Here is an 18,855-nt window from a genome sequence, read left to right as displayed (position 1 = left end):
AACATCCTTCACTAACATCACTTTCCTAACGTCACTATACTAACTTCACTTTACTAACAGTATTTAAGTTATTTCATTATTCATGTATGATGTATTATGTATTTTATTATAACATCATACATCGCCTGCCCAGGGACTACGGGTGGAAATTAGCTCTTGAGCTAAAACCTGGTACTATGCATCTTTCCCCTTGAGGTTAATGTTTATTGTACGCTGTCCCTGTTTCTCTAAATAAAAAAATAAATAAAACAAAAATAAAAAAAAACTAACGTCACTATATTAACATCACTGAACTAACATCACTTCCCTAACATTACTTTCCTAATGTCACATTAATAATATCACTTTAATAACATCCCTTTATTAATGTCACGTTCCTAATATTACTTTCCTAATTTCACTTTACTAACATCCTTCACTAACATCACTATACTAACTTCACTTTACTAACATCCCTTTACTAAAGTCACTTAACTTAACCTTAACTAACATCAATTTACTGCACTTAACTAACTTTACTAAGTCACTTTAATAACTTACCTTTTCTAAAGTCATTCGCTAACATCTCTTTATGACCTTCACTTTACTAACATGCCAACAAATGCCACAATTGATCCGTGTGAACAAAATAGCGAGTTGGAAGAAATCTCAGAGGTTTCATTTGTCATGTTATTGATCAGTCTTTCGCAAATATCAGTTTGCTGCTGATGTTAAAATCAAGCGGAATCATCTAGGGAAATAACAAACTGTACAGTCTTGGTACAGTGTGTTACACAATGAGTGGAGTTTGCAGGAAAACAGTGCCAAGGGAAAATAAAAAATATGAATAAAGGTTGTTTTATTGTTTCATTCATTTCATGAAAACCATCCATCCATTTTCTATAGCTGCTGGTATGTTGGTCGTAGGGGTGCTGGAGCCTATCCCAGCTACCTCGGGCCAAAGGCAGGGAAACTCCCTGAATGAGGTTCATGAAATGTGTGTTGCTTTAATAAATGGTCATTTGAAAAATAGTTTCATATATTCAATTATAATGAATTAAATATTCAATGTATTCTGTTCTGTGTTGTCAGTACAATTATTTATTTGTGCATTTATATACTGGACCACTGAGGTGGCGTCAATGTGGCGTTGTAGTAATGTGACGTTTCATTGAGGCAGAGCTGTAAAAATGTTCCTTGTTTATTATGTTAAATTAAGCCTGCTAAGTGTATGAATAATGTCACTCTTCTCTTAGCAAGCAAAACTACAGCAGCAGCTGGACCTTCAGAAGAGTCACATTTTTAGACTGACACAAGGACTTCAGGACGCACTGGACCAGACTGACGTTTTGAAGACAGAGCGAACCGACCTTGAGTACCAGTTAGAAAACATACAGGTACACACTTACATTCAAACGCTTACTTGAAAGCATATACAGTATATACTATGCAGTATACAGCACATAGTATGCTAGTATTGAATTCCAGTCATGGCCAGTATAAACTACGATCTTCAAATCTAATTTGTGACATAATGTAATTGGACTGTCAAAAGTTACTTTTACTTTTGTTTAAAAAAACCCCCACAAAAGTTCTGTATTTATTTCTAAATATATATTACTAAAATTTAAAACATGTATTGTTGCATACTGCATACTGTTTAAAAAAATAGTAGGCAATAAAAACCATATACTGTTTAGTATGCAGTAAATAGTATGTTAGTATAGTATGCTACAGTACAAATAGTTTTTTTAAGTAGTATGCACTATACAGTACATCCTGTTTGTAGAATGCATGAAGTATGCTAGTGTTCTGTTGTGAGCTATCAGTGCTATACAGTATAGATTTTAAATAGTATACAGTGTACAGTATATACTGTGTGTAGAATACACTAGGTGGTATGATAGCACACTATTTTGAGTAATCAATGCTACATAGTTTTTTAAATAGTATGCAGTAAACACTACATACTGTTTAGTATGCAGTAGGTAGTACGCTAGTAATCTATTGTGAGTTATATATACTACTTAGTTTATTCAATAATACACAGTGTACAGTATATACTGTATAGTATGCAGTAAGTAGCACGCTAGTAATCTATTTTGAGTTACCAACTCGACATGTTTTTAAAAGTAGGCTAGTATGCTAATATTCTATTGTGTTATATATACTACTTAGTTTATTCAATAATACACAGTGTACAGTATATACTGTATAGTATGCAGTAGGTAGCACGCTAGTAATCTATTGTGAGTTATCAATTCTACAAATTGTTTTTAAAGTAGTATGCCATATACAGAAAATATTGTGTGTAGAATGCACTAGGTAGTACACTAGTATTCTATTGTGAACAATCAATAGTTTATAGTTTTTATATAGTTTGCAGTATACAGTATATACTGCATAATATGCACCAGGTAGTATGCAAGTGTTCTATTGTGAATTGTCAAAAATTATCATCATATTGTTTTTTGTCCTTTTAAATAGTATGCAGTTTATAGTATATACTATGTAGTGTGCAGTTCGCAGTACACTATTCTATTCCGAACATACCTGCAATGGTCAGAGCTGTATTCTAACAGCAGTATGGCTCCCCCTTCAGGCAGCGTACTCTCATGAGAAAGTCAAGATGGAGGGGACCATCACGCAGCAGACAAAGCTCATCGAATTCCTGCAGGCCAAGGTAGAGCACCCCTCTAAGAGGAAAAAGGTCAGAGTCATCCGCTGGAAATTCACTTCATTAACTAACTAATCCGACTAACTGCCTGCTGAGCTGCGTATTAGGTGTCCCTGAAGCTTCAGTAGTGATCGTAAGTTTATACACCCCCATGCAGAATTTTAGTCCTGCCCTGAAAAAGCTACTTAACAGATATTTAGTCCATAACACAAAATAAGAAATTAAATTTCTCACATTCTGTCTGATATCTGATATATCAAATAATTACATATTTGGGTGAACTATCCCTTTAAGAAAACAAGGGTAAACTTTTAAACACAATAATTTGTGCTATTTATTTATGGTTTTGTCTCGTGAAATATACTGTATATATATATATATATTAGGGCTGTCAATTGAATGTGTTAATTCAGTGTGATTAATTTTATAAACAATAACACGTTAAAAAAAATTAACGCAATTAATCTCAATGCCCACGGACCGTAACAAGGAAGATTCCTGAGAAATGCAAGCTTGCAGTACCACCTGTTTACTCCAGAGGGCAGTAAGTGAAACTTCAGCTATGTGGCAACACACAGTTTATACAGTGAAGAAAACAACCCAAATCACAGACATGCGTTATGTTCTTGCGTTCAAAACACTTGAAGGAACACAAATGCGAACTAAGGGATCTCAAGATGTGTTTAAAGATTGAGTATTAAACTATATTTAACTTGAAACAGTGAATTAAACATTTTATGTTTATGACGCAAAACACACGAGACGCTACACAAGCATGTCTGATGCAGGTGTAGATTGACGGTCCTTAAACAAGCCCTCATAATAAATCCCCAACTGATTGATAAATTCACTTGTGTAATGGATTGCTGTAAACTGTGTGCCAATGATTGACTTATGATCAATAATATGATATTAAACAATACATTGTATTCTAAAGCGCTTTTTGCATTGTCTTATCAATGAATGTAATGCATTGTAATTATCTGAATATTTTTTATTTTATATATATATAATTTTTAAATACTTAAAGATAACTATTATTTCATTATATAATTATTTAATCATTATATATTGAATTATTGTTATATGAGCGGCTTTCTCAGCAAATATTTGTATATGCGATTAAATGCAATTAATCACGATTAATTAATCAGGACACCATGTAATCAATTCGATTAAAAAAAAATTATCGATTGACATCCCTAATTTATATATATATATATATATATATATACATATACATATACACACACACACACACACACACACAGTACAGTGCAAAAGACTTAAGCACATGAGATGTTTCACATAAGCATTTGTCTTAAGATGGTTATTTATATCTTCAGTTTTAGTGTCAATAGGAAATATAAATCTAAGACTCCCAAACAGTACATTTGCAAATAGAAAATATTAGAATAGAAGAACAGGGAGCCCTGCAACAGAGGTCATGACCCCCACAAAGCCCCCCACTGAACATCGTGTCAGTCTGACATTACATAAAGAGACAGAAGCAACTGAGACAGCCGAAATAGAGAGAAGAACTGTGACGAATTCTCCAAGAATCTTGGATATCTGCCAACAACCAAAAAAAACTGTGTCCAGGTGTAAGTAGGACAATTGGGGAAGTTTTAAAGGCAAAGGTGGTCACACCGAATATTGATTTAGCTTTTTATGTTTACTGGACTTTGTATGACATTAAGTGATAAATAAAAACTATTCATGGCATTATTTTTAAAGATCCTCACTGTGCAACCTTTTTCACAAGTGCATAAAACTTTTGTACAGCTCTGTATGTGTAAAATCTGTTTCGTCAAATAGCGTTATTTGGGCAGAACTAAATAAAAAACTATTTTATAATCCATCTTATCTAGCAGATTCTGCAAGGGGTATGTAAATTTATGAGCAGAACTATACATCTCCAAATAACTGCATAGACTAACCGTGTAAAGAGTAATCCAATCAGAAATCGCACATGTATAGATATACGTCGAGTAGAAAGAATTCTACGTCCACATGTGTCAAAGCCGCCTCTGAATATGTGACTTGTTGAAAGGGACACCTAATTAGACTTAATATCTAGGGGTTGTTTCGAATAGTAGGATAGAGTCCCAGCACACTGAACATCTGCAGCAGGGCGCATGAGCCTGAGCGATTCACTCCATCTTGTGTTCTGGGCACAGGGCATCTTCAGCGGGCGACGGCGCGAGGATCTGCTGGCAGCACTGGCAGCTCAGAGTCAGATGCAGGTGCCCACTGTACCCTCTGTGACCCCGGTGCCCCTGCAGTACAGTGACCTGAAGGCAGCACTGGAAAAGGAGAGAGCCCGATGCTCAGAGCTTGAAGACGCCCTGCAGAAAACACGCCACGAGCTCAGAGAGGGTGTGACACACTAAATATCTCTTGTGTTTTCCTATATAATTCATCGTTTCATAGCTTGGAGACACGTAAAATCAAACACATTGAGAAAAGCAGAGAAGTACCATGGAACCATATTAATACTGTGTTTTTGGACACTATGATGATGATGATCATGGTAATATTTTGGCAAATGAAAATGGTAATTATTCAGTACTCCTAGTATAAATGAAAGACTATAAAGTCTTATAGTAACTATAGTGTTTTTGGACACTATCATGATGGTAATATCATGGTATTTTTTGATATATTATGTAAATACCATGTTATCATTTGGTATCATGATATAAATATGGTACTGTGGTTTTACCATGATTTTTGTTCATGGTGCAATGGTAATACTATGTTTTTGTACACTACCATAAAACTGTTCAAAACTTGAGTAATCAATGCTACTTAGGTTTTTAAAATAGTATGCAGTAAACACTATATAATGTTTAGTATGCAATAGGTAGTAAGCTATGTACTCTATTTTGAGTTATCAACTCTACATGTTGTTTTTAAAAGTAGTATGCAGTAGGTAGCATGCTAGTTATCAACTATACATGTTGTTTTTAAAAGTAGTATGCAGTAGGTAGCATGCTAGTTATCAACTATACATGTTGTTTTTAAAAGTAGTATGCAGTAGGTAGCATGCTAGTTATCAACTATACATGTTGTTTTTAAAAGTAGTATGCAGTAGGTAGCATGCTAGTTATCAACTATACATGTTGTTTTTAAAAGTAGTATGCAGTAGGTAGCATGCTAGTTATCAACTATACATGTTTTTTAAAAGTAGTATGCAGTAGGTAGCATACTAGTTATCAACTATACATGTTTTAAAAGTAGTATGCAGTAGGTAGTATGCAGTAGGTAGCATGCTAGTTATCAACTATACATGTTGTTTTTAAAAGTAGTATGCAGTAGGTAGCATGCTAGTTATCAACTATACATGTTTTTTAAAAGTAGTATGCAGTAGGTAGCATACTAGTTATCAACTATACATGTTTTTTTAAAAGTAGTATGCAGTAGGTAGCATACTAGTTATCAACTATACATGTTTTAAAAGTAGTATGCAGTAGGTAGCATGCTAGTTATCAACTATACATGTTTTTAAAAGTAGTATGCAGTAGGTAGCATACTAGTTATCAACTATACATGTTTTAAAAGTAGTATGCAGTAGGTAGCATGCTAGTTATCAACTATACATGTTGTTTTTAAAAGTAGTATGCAGTAGGTAGCATGCTAGTTATCAACTATACATGTTTTTAAAAGTAGTATGCAGTAGGTAGCATACTAGTTATCAACTATACATGTTTTTAAAAGTAGTATGCAGTAGGTAGCATGCTAGTTATCAACTCTACATGTTGTTTTTAAAAGTAGTATGCAGTAGGTAGCATGCTAGTTATCAACTATACATGTTTTTAAAAGTAGTATGCAGTAGGTAGCATGCTAGTTATCAACTCTATATGTTGGTTTTAAAAGTAGTATGCAGTAGGTAGCATGCTAGTTATCAACTATACATGTTTTTAAAAGTAGTATGCAGTAGGTAGCATACTAGTTATCAACTATACATGTTTTTAAAAGTAGTATGCAGTAGGTAGCATGCTAGTTATTAACTCTACATGTTGTTTTTAAAAAGTAGTATGCTAATATTCTGTTCTGAATTATCAATACCACAGTTTTTTTTAAATAGTATGCAGTGTACAGTATATACTGTATAGTATACAGTAGGTAGTATGCCACATATTCTATTGTGAGAAATCAATACTTTATAGTTTTTAAATAGTTTGCAGTGTACGGTGATACATGATGCCATTGTAATACTGTTTTTGGACAGTACCATGATGGTAAAACTGTATCATGTTATGCACTGAAGTACCCTGGAGTTTGTACATGTATACCATGGTAAATCATTAATTTTTGATGGTTTTTGAACACTGCCTTGATGGTAATACTATGGTATTGTTTGCTATTGTATGGCACACTGTAGTAACATGCAACTACCACGATATACAGTATGAATATACTGTCATAATCATTCAGTAGCATGATATATCAAAGTAGTTTTTTTTAGCATGGTACTTTGCTAATACAGTATTTGTTTGGACACTAGTTTGGTGGCATTACTGTACCATGGTATTCTCTGAAGTACCCTGGATACCATTTACTGTAAATACATGGCATGGGAATATAGAAATCATTCTTTCTGTAAAGTGTTTTCTCACATCATGTCTCTAACTGTGATGTCCTCCGCTCTGCAGTTCAGTTTAATAAAGCTCTGGAGCACAGTGGAGCTCCAGCCACTCCAGGTCTGTCCCGTCAGCAGCTCATGATGTCCACCAAATCCACCAAATCTCCTGAACATCAGCCCAGCCTGATGCCCTCCAACTCCGGCCGCAGAAAGGACGCTGGCAATCCGGAAGGTAAGAATCTCTTTATTTTTATTAAACATTACAAAATGATGATCTTCCCTTTTGCCATCACTAATCAAACACTGAGATTAAACAGAATCCAATAGGAAAATGCTTATTTAATCCCTATCACTGTATCAATATAAGATGAGCAGATACTCTCCTCTGAAGGACTCCAAATGGGCCGTACGTATATGTAACAAATGTTTTCACACGTCTGTCCACACTCACTGTCCTCTCTGTTGTCGTCCCACAGAAATAAGGAGAGTCACTTCTGAAAGTAAGTTGTTATATAGCAGAATTAGGTGACCCATTCTCAAGAAACCGTGCTATTTGTTCCTGAAAACGTAAGGAAAGTTAAATAAATGCCAGAGTAAGTTGCAGTAGTGTCAGTGTCATAGCTTCAGTGTTCCTTGTAATAAATTGCACATAAGGAATATTGATAAATCAGGAAAGTGTTGTGTCAACCCTGTTACATTAAAAACGACTAATAATGGTGTTAACTATCACATATCAGTGCACCACACCACGTTATTTACAATAAATATTTTTGTGCCAAGTGAAATGTATTCTCTACAAAAAATTGATCACAGCGATTTTTACTATAATGGAGGTGAAATATTGAGCCTGATTTGGGAATAGAAATAATGAAATAAAGATTGCAAGAGGGACTTTTTCATCTGGTCGAAAAAACAAAACTATGACCTTACACCCTTAAAGGGACAGTTCATCCAAAAATCAAAAACTCTCTCATCATTTACTCACCCTCATGCCATCCCAGATGTGTTTGACTTTCTTTCTTCCACAGAACACATTTGAAGAAAATTTTTAAATATATCTTAGCTCAGTAGGTCCTTAAAATGCGAGTGGATGGTGAGCAAACCTTTGAAGCTCCAAAACGAACAGACAGTCGGCATAGACGTCTTCCTTACGACTCCAGAAGTTAAATGAATGTCTTCTAAAGCGAAACGATCACTTTCGGTGCAAAGAAATATCAATATTTAAGTACTTTTTCACTATAAGTCATCGCTTCCGGTCAGCAGCAGTATGTGCATTCTCAAAAGGGCGGAGTTCACACGGTCTCTCGTGTGATGTATTCGCATTGGGATGTTACGGACGTAATCTCACGTTTTTCTCTCGCATGGGATGTCCTGGATGAGCGCACAAACTGTGAGTAAACAAACAGATACAATTACAGATCTCAACCAAAATCAAAGCATTCCTCCTACTCACCTGTAAACAGCGCTGCTCTTCCGGGTGTGTCGCACGTGTGTCTGTTCTCGCTTGAATGTGCCAACGGGATTACGTCACATGCGCATACTGATGCTGACCAGAAGCGATGACTTATATTTAAAAAGTACTTAATAATTGTTTCGCTTTAGAAGACATTCATTTAACTTCTGGAGTCGTAAGGAAGACGTCTATGCCGACTGTCTGTTCATTTTGGAGCTTCAAAGGTTTGCTCACCATCCACTTGCATTTTAAGGACCTACTGAGCTACGATATTCCTCTATTTTTCTTCAAATGTGTTCTGCTGAAGAATGAAAGTCATACACATCTGGGATGGCATGAGGGTGAGTAAATAATGAGAGAATGAACTATCCCTTTAAATATGATGTGAGAAAGCTCAAGCCATTGTTTATAATGAGACACGGTTGAAAACAAGTGAATGCATAAAGATTGCATTTCAAAATTGTAATATAATTCATTACATTTAAAGAGAATTATATACATTTCTATTATATGTACACAGTACTGTATATACACACATGCAAATGATCAGATATTGGTATGAAAACAAATGTAAAAGTACAATTTTTTGCATTACACTCTAAACAAGAGTTCAAATCGAAGTATTTGTGATTTTTCCTTTATCAGTAGCACATCATGTGAACACAAATGGCACAGTTTCCTAAGAATAAGCCAGGCGGCTCTCCATTAGTCATTTTTTCTATGATATGATATTGATATCCCTGCAGAGATAAGCTCTCTGGCCGTATCAGAACACTTCTGATGGATTATACTCGAGGAAATGCTTTAGATTAAGTTTTGAATATACTCAGGACATCATTGAATGAATTTGCATCGTCAAAGCTCCCGAGCACAGATCTGTCCGGACACTGAGCTTATCTCCAACACAGCTTCGGCCTTCCCATATATGCACCCGTATATATGGCCATACTCCTGCTGTATGCCATGTGGAATGTGAGAACTCCTCAATCTTTGCATGCGTGTACCCAAGCTGCCAATGACAGCTTGAACGGTACAATGATGCTGGCGTTCTCAGAGCTGATATTTCACCTGTACTCTGGTGGAGAAACATTTTCAGCTTGCTTTGGGCTGTATGCATAATCAATATAATGGCTGTTTTCTGCAGACGTAAGTGTGTTTTTGTCTGTTTTTCTACTGTAGAATACGCCAGACGTGTGAAGGACAGAATCCATCACAGCACTCCTCACCGCTTCACACAGGGGCTCAACATGCGAGCGGCGCGCTGCACTGTCTGTCTGGACACGGTCCATTTTGGACGGCAAGCCGCTACCTGCATTGGTACGGATCAACATGTATCTTTTCCCCCCATTTCGAAATAAACGCTCCCTCACTACACTAACAAAACAGTCGGTATTACCATGTTTCTTGGGCATAAAACGTCGGTATTACCATTGTTTGTTGGACCCCATGGTGCTTTGGATATGGTAGAAATGGTAATAGATTGGTAATTGGACACTAATATCATTATAGTGTATTCTTTGCATGTCGGAATACCATGTATGTAAATACCATGTTATATGATTATGGTATTCCTTTCAAAAATACCCTCACAATACAAAAATAACATGGCAGTAAAAAGATATTTTGGACATGTATCATGGTATTTTTGGTACTGTGATTGTTTTTTTGTTATTTAAACAGTGTGGCAGTATTTATGCCATAATCATGGCTTTTGGATGTTGTACCAATGGTAATTTGATAGTTACCTTGACATGGCACCATAATGGTATTACCATGTTTTTGGACATAATACCATAGTAAAAGAATGGTTTTATACTCTACTACTCTATTACTATTGGAGATACACCAATGTATTGGCCAAACATCGGTATTGGCGAGAAAAGCAATTATTCTCGCTATATTGGACATCGGGCGGGATGATCTGAGATGGCTATTTCCTGTCAAAAGCTGTTATTCTAAAATGTGGGAAAAAAAAAATAAAGAATGAGTAAGTGACCCTAAACTTATGAACGGTAGTATATATATATATGTACAGAATCCGTAATCTGCTGAATATTTAGGCTAAATAGTTTAATTTGGTAAATACTATAGAGCATTGTAAGGGAGTCAAGTCTCTGTCCTTTCCAAATAAATGTCCTGAAATAAGTAATTGTATTTTTTGTTTATAGTTGAAAATCCCACTTTATGCACCAAATCTTCATTTAATTGTTATTAAAAAATAAATCTTTAGACTCTTGTTGCTTCTATATGTGGTGGTGGTGGCGTAGTGGGCTTAAGCACTGAGCTGGTAAGCAAAAGGTTGCTGGTTCGATCCCCACAGCCACCACCATTGTGTCCTTGAGTAAGGCACTTAACTCCAGGTTGCTCCGGGGGGATTGTCCCTGTAATAAGTGCTCTGTAAGTCGCTTTGGATAAAAGTGTCTGCCAAATGCATGAATGTAAATGTGTGTATATATATATATATATATATATTTATTTATTTATGATTATTTTTTTTACATTCTATAAATTGACTTTTACAACTATTGGTTTTTCTATACGATTAATTGGTTTTCACCTCCTTAGTTATCAGTATCGGTACATTTCTCTCAGTCAAACTCTAACAGAGAATTATGGAAGCTCTGAAGCGCACGGTGGAAAAAACAATTAATGGTAAATTGTGTCTCAGTTCCTTCCAGAGTCTTATTTTTTTTTCACTCTTCCAATTTTTTTTTTCTCTCGTCCAAAAAATGTATGCGGTACCAACTTTGGCCACCAGGTGCCAATATCAGTAAACATGTAATCTTATGTTTTTAATGCTTTCTCTGTTGCGATAGAGTTGATTAATACATTTATTATTTATTTAAGGTTTGCAAACCTTAATCAAGACAAAATCAGGTTACATATGTTTGATATGGCATTCGTTGCATGGTGGAAGCGAAGGAATGTATCGAGGAAAACGGGAAACATGGGGAAATTATTATTTGTATTGAGGACATTTCTTCTGTGATTGAATCAAGCTGCTGAACTACAAATAATTAAAACCACAAAATGTCAAATTAGACCATCATTTTATCAAATATATATTTGAATAAAAATCTTCCCCCGGCGGAAACCCAGGGAGCGGTGATTCCTCACTCCTCACCAATTTGTTGGGGATGAGCATGTTACATTGGCGTAACTATCTAGCTCATGTTTAGCATGACCAACAATTTCAAACAAAAAAATAACTCCAGTTGTTACACGGCAACAAATGCCATATTATTCAACTCTATCACAACAGAGAAAGCATTAAAAGCATAAGATTACATGTTTACTGATAGTGGCACCTGGTGGCCAATGTTGGCACCGCATGCATTTTTTTGAAGAGGAAAAACAATTAAGAGAAAAATAACTTTAGAAGAGAGAGAAAAAAAACATTTTGAAGAGAAAAAAAAAACATTTTTAAAGAGAGAGAGAACATTTAAAAATTTTTGGAAGAGAGAGAAAAAAATTTTGAAGAGTGAAAAATAAAAAAATTTTGGAGAAAAAAAACTTTTTGGGGAGAAACATTTTTTTAGGAAGAGAGAAAAAAAAATGTACAAATTCTTTTTTTCACCTTGCGGTTCAGGGCTTCCGTAGATAATAAAGTTATTTATTTAATTTTAATGTAATACAAGGTAGCATAAAGAAGCAAAGCTACCAAACTATTGGTGTCGGAATGTTGTTCTAAATAATCAGACACCAATTTTGTAGCGGTGCATCCCTAAATGCAATTCTGTACCTGAACTACCATGTAAATACCTTGTTATATGACTATGGTAATCATTCAATACCAAAGTATATAATTGTACGTATTATCTTCCATTTAACCGTCTTCTCTCTCCTGCTTCAGAATGTCATGCTTTGTGCCACCCGAAATGCTCACCCTACCTGCCAGCCACCTGCGGCGTGGCCACCGAGTACGCCATGCACCTGTCTGAGGCTCTGTGCAGAGAGAAGGGCAGCAGTCTGAAGGATGCTGGTGGACACATGAGACTGGAGGGATGGCTCAAACAGCCCAGGTGAGCACATGACCTGTCACATATACGCTCACACAAGGTATATGTTCTATTATGATTTATTGAGAGCAACAGCTCACTCAATACCATGTGCAATACTTCCGGCATCTCACAACACTCACCGCTCGAGTCGCACACCTTACGTCATACACTCCCCAAAGCCTTATGGGTAATGTAGTATTAAACATCCCAACACATCTCCCCTTTTAAAACAACATAACACCCATTACAACAGAGAAGTAACACTTATTAAGACAATCAAATTAGAACAACATTCCAGTCAGTTTACCTTCAAAATATTTGAGACACATCAATGAGAACTACTGTTACTAACTACTACTGAGAAATACTGTTTCCTGAACAATAACATTTTCCGTATTATACCATAAACAACTCTTTAAACAAATAAGGGATATGATCCACTACTAGTCTCTATACCGAACTGGCAGTTTAATTACCCTGCCACTAGATGTCATTTTCAGACCAGGAACAGGGTCCAGTGGAACTTGCTCCGCATTCATGACAGATGTGGAATTCTCATGCGGTTTCTGCTTTAGTGGGGATTGTGAAAAACTGTCCATATCAGTCTTTGCAGAATCAGTTCCTGTGGGCCCCACTCTCTGTAAGTGATGCCTGTTACATCTCAGAACAGTTCCACTTTGTGTCTGCACCAAATAGGAACGTGGCTCCTTTGTGTGCTTCACCACCATACCTGATGTGGACCATGCTTTCTCCCCATCCAACTTCAAGAGAACTTGATCTCCGGGGTTTAGGTGGGAAAGCATCCGGACTGAATGTCTTCTGTCAAAGAAGCGTTTGTAAGCAGCTTTAGCTTGTTTGTCCTTCTCAGCCACTTTGTCAAGACTGATAAGACATGGTCGCAAATTTTTCTCAAGAACAGGCAATGTAGTGCGAATTTGGCGTCCCAACATTAGCTGAGCAGGGCTTGCACCGGTAGCTGCAATTGGAGTAGCCCTGTAGCTCAAGAGGGCCAAGTGAGGGTCGGGTTGGCGAAGGATATGCTTTGCTGTTTTAACAGCCCGCTCAACAGCCCCATTGGACTGTGGGTAATGGGGGCTGCTAGTAGTGTGCTGGATGCCCCATCCCTTACAAAAGTCCGCAAAGTCTATGCTGCTGAACTGAGTACCGTTATCAGAGCGTAATTCCCTTGGAATTCCCCATCTTGCGAACATCCCCTTCAGGGAGGTGATCACACTGCGGCTGCTAGTGGAGTGTAAATAGGCAATTTCAATGTCTCTAGAATACAAATCCACCACCACCAAATAATTTTTACCTCCAAATTCACACAGATCCGCTCCAATCGTGTGCCAGGCGCTGGGAGGAAGTTGAGTGGTGACCAAGGGCTCTTTTCTCTGGGTCGGTCTGTGCTCGTGACAGAAGGCACATTGAGATACCTTTGCATAAAGATCCGCCCCGATACCAGGCCACCAAACTGACATTTTTGCTCGTTCTCTACATTTGTTTAGCCCTTGGTGACCTTCATGCAATTGGTCAAGGATCTCTCGTCGTTGTGCGGTGGGAACTGTGATCCTGTCGCCATGTAAGAGTAGTCCCTCCGCCATGGACAATGATGCTCGTGCCGCATGATAAGCTATGAGCTCCGACGGCACGTGGTGTGGCCAACCTTCTTCTATGAAGCGCATCACCTTCCTCATAATTGGGTCATTGGAGTGGACTCACGGATTGCATTTAACTTGGGCTCTGACACAGGCCGGGTATGAATCACAGCCTCCACATAAGCTTGCACATCCTCTTCGGTGTCTGAACCCTCTGACTCTGTTATGGGGTTGCGTGACAGAGTATCAGCCACAACTAATGACTTGCCGGGGACATGGATGGCTTTCACGTTGAAACGCATCAGGCGCAGTAGCAGACGTTGACAGCGCAAAGGTGTTTTGTCTAGATCATAAGTGTTAATCAGGGGAACCAGGGGCTTATGGTCCGTTTGCAGTGTAAACTCACCCAGGCCCAGTAGATAACAGGAAAGCCGCTCACATGCCCAAACCGCAGCCAGACATTCTTTCTCTATTTGAGAGTATTTCAATTCAGCACAGGATAAGGTTCTGGAGCAGAAAGCTATAGGAAGTGTCTTGTCGCCATGGATTTGCAACAGAGTGGCACCCAGTCCGAAACTGCTGGCATCCGCGGACACAATGGTAGGTTTAGTGACGTCATAGAAGGCTAAAACTGGAGCAGAGGACAGCATTGCCTTTATTTTGCTAAAAGCCTGCTGCTGTTGCGTGTCCCATAGCCATGCAGAATCTTTCTTGAGCAGTTCGTTGAGTGGGTGCAACACCGTGGACAAGTCAGGCAGAAACTTTCCGAGGTAATTTACCATACCTAGCACTTGTCGGAGTTGGGTGATGTTTTTGGGGCATGGCAGGTCTGTAATCGCTTTGACTTTATCCGGATCGGGTTTCACGCCATCACTGCTAATGATGTGCCCAAAGAAACGGAGCTCTGTCTTACTGAAATGGCATTTGTCTTTATTGAGCTTCAGTCCTGACCCCAGGATTGTCTGCAAAACCGCCTCCAGATTCTTATCATGTCTCTCTTGATCTCTGCCATACACCAGCACATCGTCCATGACTACTACACAGCCTTCATGTCCCTCCAGCAGCTTGGTCATCTCCCTCTGAAAGATCTCAGGAGCTGATGTGATCCCAAAGGGAAGTCTCTGAAAACAAAATCTGCCTCTTGGAGTGATAAACGTCGTAAGCATTGAACTATTGCAGTCCAACGGGATTTGCCAGAATCCAGATGATGCGTCAAGAGTTGAGAACAATTTAGCCCCTGACAGCTTAACAGCAACGTCCTCCAGGGTAGGAAGCATGAATTTTTCTCTTTTCACTGCTTTGTTGAGGCGCTTTAAGTCGACACATATCCTGACTTTGCCATTTTTCTTGGCTACTGGGACCATTGGAGCGCACCAGTCAGTGGGCTGTGTAACTTCGCGTATTATCTGCATGGACTGCATTCGCTGTAGCTCCTCATCAACCTTCTGGATCAATGGAAAAGGCACCCTGCGTGGTGTTGCTAAACTGTAGGGTTGTACATCTGACTTCAATTAAATTTTTATCGGCTTGCAGTTCAGACAGCCAATTTCCCCAAATACTTCTGCCCGAATGTGGTCAGCTCTGGCTACCAGTCTCATAGCACAGGCCGCACTTCTGCTGAGAAGGTTATTTGAATAATGTCCATCGACTACATAAATCCAAAATTGGTGACGAGCTGCATTTCTTTCAGTCTCAGCAAAAAATTTTCCTATTGCTTTCACATTGCCACCGGGACTGTTAAGCTGTATTGCAGTTTTGTTCAACGGAGGGCGCTGTGGCAGACTTTGGTAAGTGTCATTGGACATAATCGTGATGTCAGCCCCGTGGTCGATTTTAAAGGTTACTGTTTTACCACACACAGGAAGACTCACCAGCCAGTCAGACTCTGAATCACTTTTCTCAATACTGCCCAGAAAGTATGCTTCACAGTCATCATTATCGCTGTATCGCGACTTGTACAGCTCTCACAGCCTTGCTTTGGCAGACAGCAGCAAAGTGTCCGAAGTTTACTGCATTTACGGCATTGCTTATTATATGCGGGGCAGTCACGTGGCCCATGACATCTATTGCAACGTGAACACAGTTTATCTTCTGTTTGTTTATCCCGTGCTGTCCCTTCTTGTTTATTCTCTTACCAGTATCGCGGTGTTTACCTCTATGCCGCTGCTGCAACGCTGCCACTTCAACGGACATCGCCACTGCCGAATTTTTGCGCTTTTACGAGCTCTGCCTGTCGTGCCATCTGCACTGCTCTCTCAAGTGTCAAATCACTTTCCATCTGAAGTCTTTGTGACACACCACGGTCGGCTATTCAAATAACCAGTCTGTCGCGAATGTGTTCATCTCTCTGTGCTCCGAATTCACAATGCTCCGCCAGCTCATACAGTCCTCTAACAAAAGCTTCGACTGATTCACCGGTCTTTTGCGACCGTTGGTGAAAGACTGCACGTTCATGTATTATATTTCTGCGTGGTATGAAGTGTTCATTAAACTTGTCCACTACCTGCTGATAATCGCTGGAATGGGCGGCCTCCACGAACCGAAACGAGGCGAATATTGTCTCTGCCTCCATCCCCATAGCGTATAGCAGTGAGTTTACTTGAACGCCACCGTCCTCTTTATCCAACTTTGTAGCAATCCGAAATCGCGCGAAGCGTTGGATCCACAGAGGCCATGTGGAGGGCTGGCTAAAATCGAACGATTCTGGAGTTTGAGTTTGGTTAGCGGGTACGACGAACTTCTGACACCATGTCACATATACGCTCACACAAGGTATATGTTCTATTATGATTTATTGAGAGCAACAGCTCACTCAATACCATGTGCAATACTTCCGGCATCTCACAACACTCACCGCTCGAGTCGCACACCTTACGTCATACACTCCCCAAAGCCTTATGGGTAATGTAGTATTAAACATCCCAACACATGACCTCAGTCCATAATAAAGAGAGGTTGAATATTTCTATGATTTTCCCACAGCATGGTCGAATTCTTGATTCATCATTCTTGTGTTAATTTTGTATTTTTGCACGAGTAATTTTTCCAAACGACAAACGACCTGCACCGGTTTGGATCGATTTGAGCGAGATGGGGTGGAGAGTGACGTCACACCGCTCCAAAAAAGACCGCTTAATATATCAAACACCAAACCACTGCAAACGAGTGGAATAGTTTTGATGATTATATAATTATTTGGGGTGCCAACTTAACGGAGGTCATTTAAAGAGGTCTTACATTTGGAGACGGATAGACAGGAATCACAATGTGGCCTAATGTATATTAAAATGTAATTAAATTGAATGCGTCCGCTGCGTGCTTCAAAGTCGGACATCTATGAGAAGCAGTCACTGATGATCTACTGTTAGTAAATATTACAAATGTTTACTAAATTGTTAATATTGGAAAACCTTGTAGATTAATGTGCATATTTGATTTCCCTTATGTTTGTGTGGGCAGCTGGAAGCGGTGAAGCACATTTCAAAATAAGAGTCCCCGGGTTTGTTTATAATTAAAAGTCCCATGTTATGCATATAATATATAGGCTATAAAAGAAAAAAATCTTATCATTATTGGTATATACTTTGGTTGCACAAATAAACCACATCTGGGATTAATTTCATTTGGTTTCTTGTGACCTCTGTCTGACCCACCCATCACAGGAAGGAAAGATTAATACAAAATGTAACATTCAATATAAACTATTAATTAAAAAACTGAAACTTATTAAAAGCAGATTAATTCTGTTATTGCCTTTCTTTTAACACAATATTATCGTATCAACAGAATCAATGATTGCTCGACCTTTTATTTGTATATGATTTGATGTATTATGTGTGTGCGTGTGTGTGTGTGTGTGTGTGTGTGTGTCACATTAAGTAAAATAATCTGTGATACAGTATTTATTTTACGATTGTTTGGGTTTGTTCTGGTTTGGACATAAGATATATATTTTATTTGTTTAGGTCTTAAACTAAGGTCTTAAATTTAAACTCTGTAGCAACCCTGTTACGCATCTGTTTATAAGATGCATCATCTAACTGAACTCTGAGTGTTGGTGGTTGTTTTCCTGCAGAAACGGCAAGCGTGGTCAGGGCTGGGAGAGGAAGTACGTGGTTCTGGATGGATGTAAAGTCATCACATTCGAGACAGAACCAAGAGACGGTCTGAAGACTTTTTTATTCTTTTTCCAATGTGCATAAGTGCTGTTTGCACACAGCATGCTCACAAAACTCTGAACTGTTGAGAGTCATCATTTAATTATGTATCATCTTTTCAGAGTCAGTGAAGCCGCTGGATGAGTTTGAGTTGTGTTTGTCTGATGGAGAGGTGACGGTTCACTCTGCTGTTGGTACATCTGAGGTGCCAAACACAGCCAAATCAGGTGAAATGTTTTAAGTGGGATATTCATTGATTGCGCCTTTTATTATTGCATATTTCTAATATCTATGAACTAAAATAGCTTTTTATTCCGTTTATTAGTTTTTTCCCCAAAGAACCAAAAAGCAAAACATTTTTCTTTCCATTGGGAATTCTTTAAGGTACCTTGGATTACCATGTAA

The 18,855-nt window shown here is 38.2% G+C and overlaps 1 protein-coding gene across 1 annotated transcript in view; it reads left to right on the top strand.

The window, feature by feature from the left end:
- LOC127621317 (citron Rho-interacting kinase-like) overlaps positions 1-18,855 on the top strand; it is a 91,655-nt gene that overhangs the window by 57,913 nt on the left and 14,887 nt on the right. Inside the window, exons 20-28 of the mRNA XM_052094873.1 lie at positions 1,236-1,381; positions 2,575-2,689; positions 4,837-5,037; positions 7,320-7,476; positions 7,721-7,744; positions 9,877-10,014; positions 12,551-12,719; positions 18,369-18,457; positions 18,573-18,677. Coding sequence (XP_051950833.1) covers positions 1,236-1,381; positions 2,575-2,689; positions 4,837-5,037; positions 7,320-7,476; positions 7,721-7,744; positions 9,877-10,014; positions 12,551-12,719; positions 18,369-18,457; positions 18,573-18,677 — 1,144 coding nt within the window. The remainder of the gene's footprint in view (positions 1-1,235; positions 1,382-2,574; positions 2,690-4,836; positions 5,038-7,319; positions 7,477-7,720; positions 7,745-9,876; positions 10,015-12,550; positions 12,720-18,368; positions 18,458-18,572; positions 18,678-18,855) is intronic.

Source organism: Xyrauchen texanus, chromosome 27 (genome assembly GCF_025860055.1).
Source record: "Xyrauchen texanus isolate HMW12.3.18 chromosome 27, RBS_HiC_50CHRs, whole genome shotgun sequence".
Classification (NCBI taxonomy): Eukaryota; Metazoa; Chordata; class Actinopteri; order Cypriniformes; family Catostomidae; genus Xyrauchen; species Xyrauchen texanus.
This window is presented reverse-complemented; position numbering and strand designations above follow the sequence as displayed.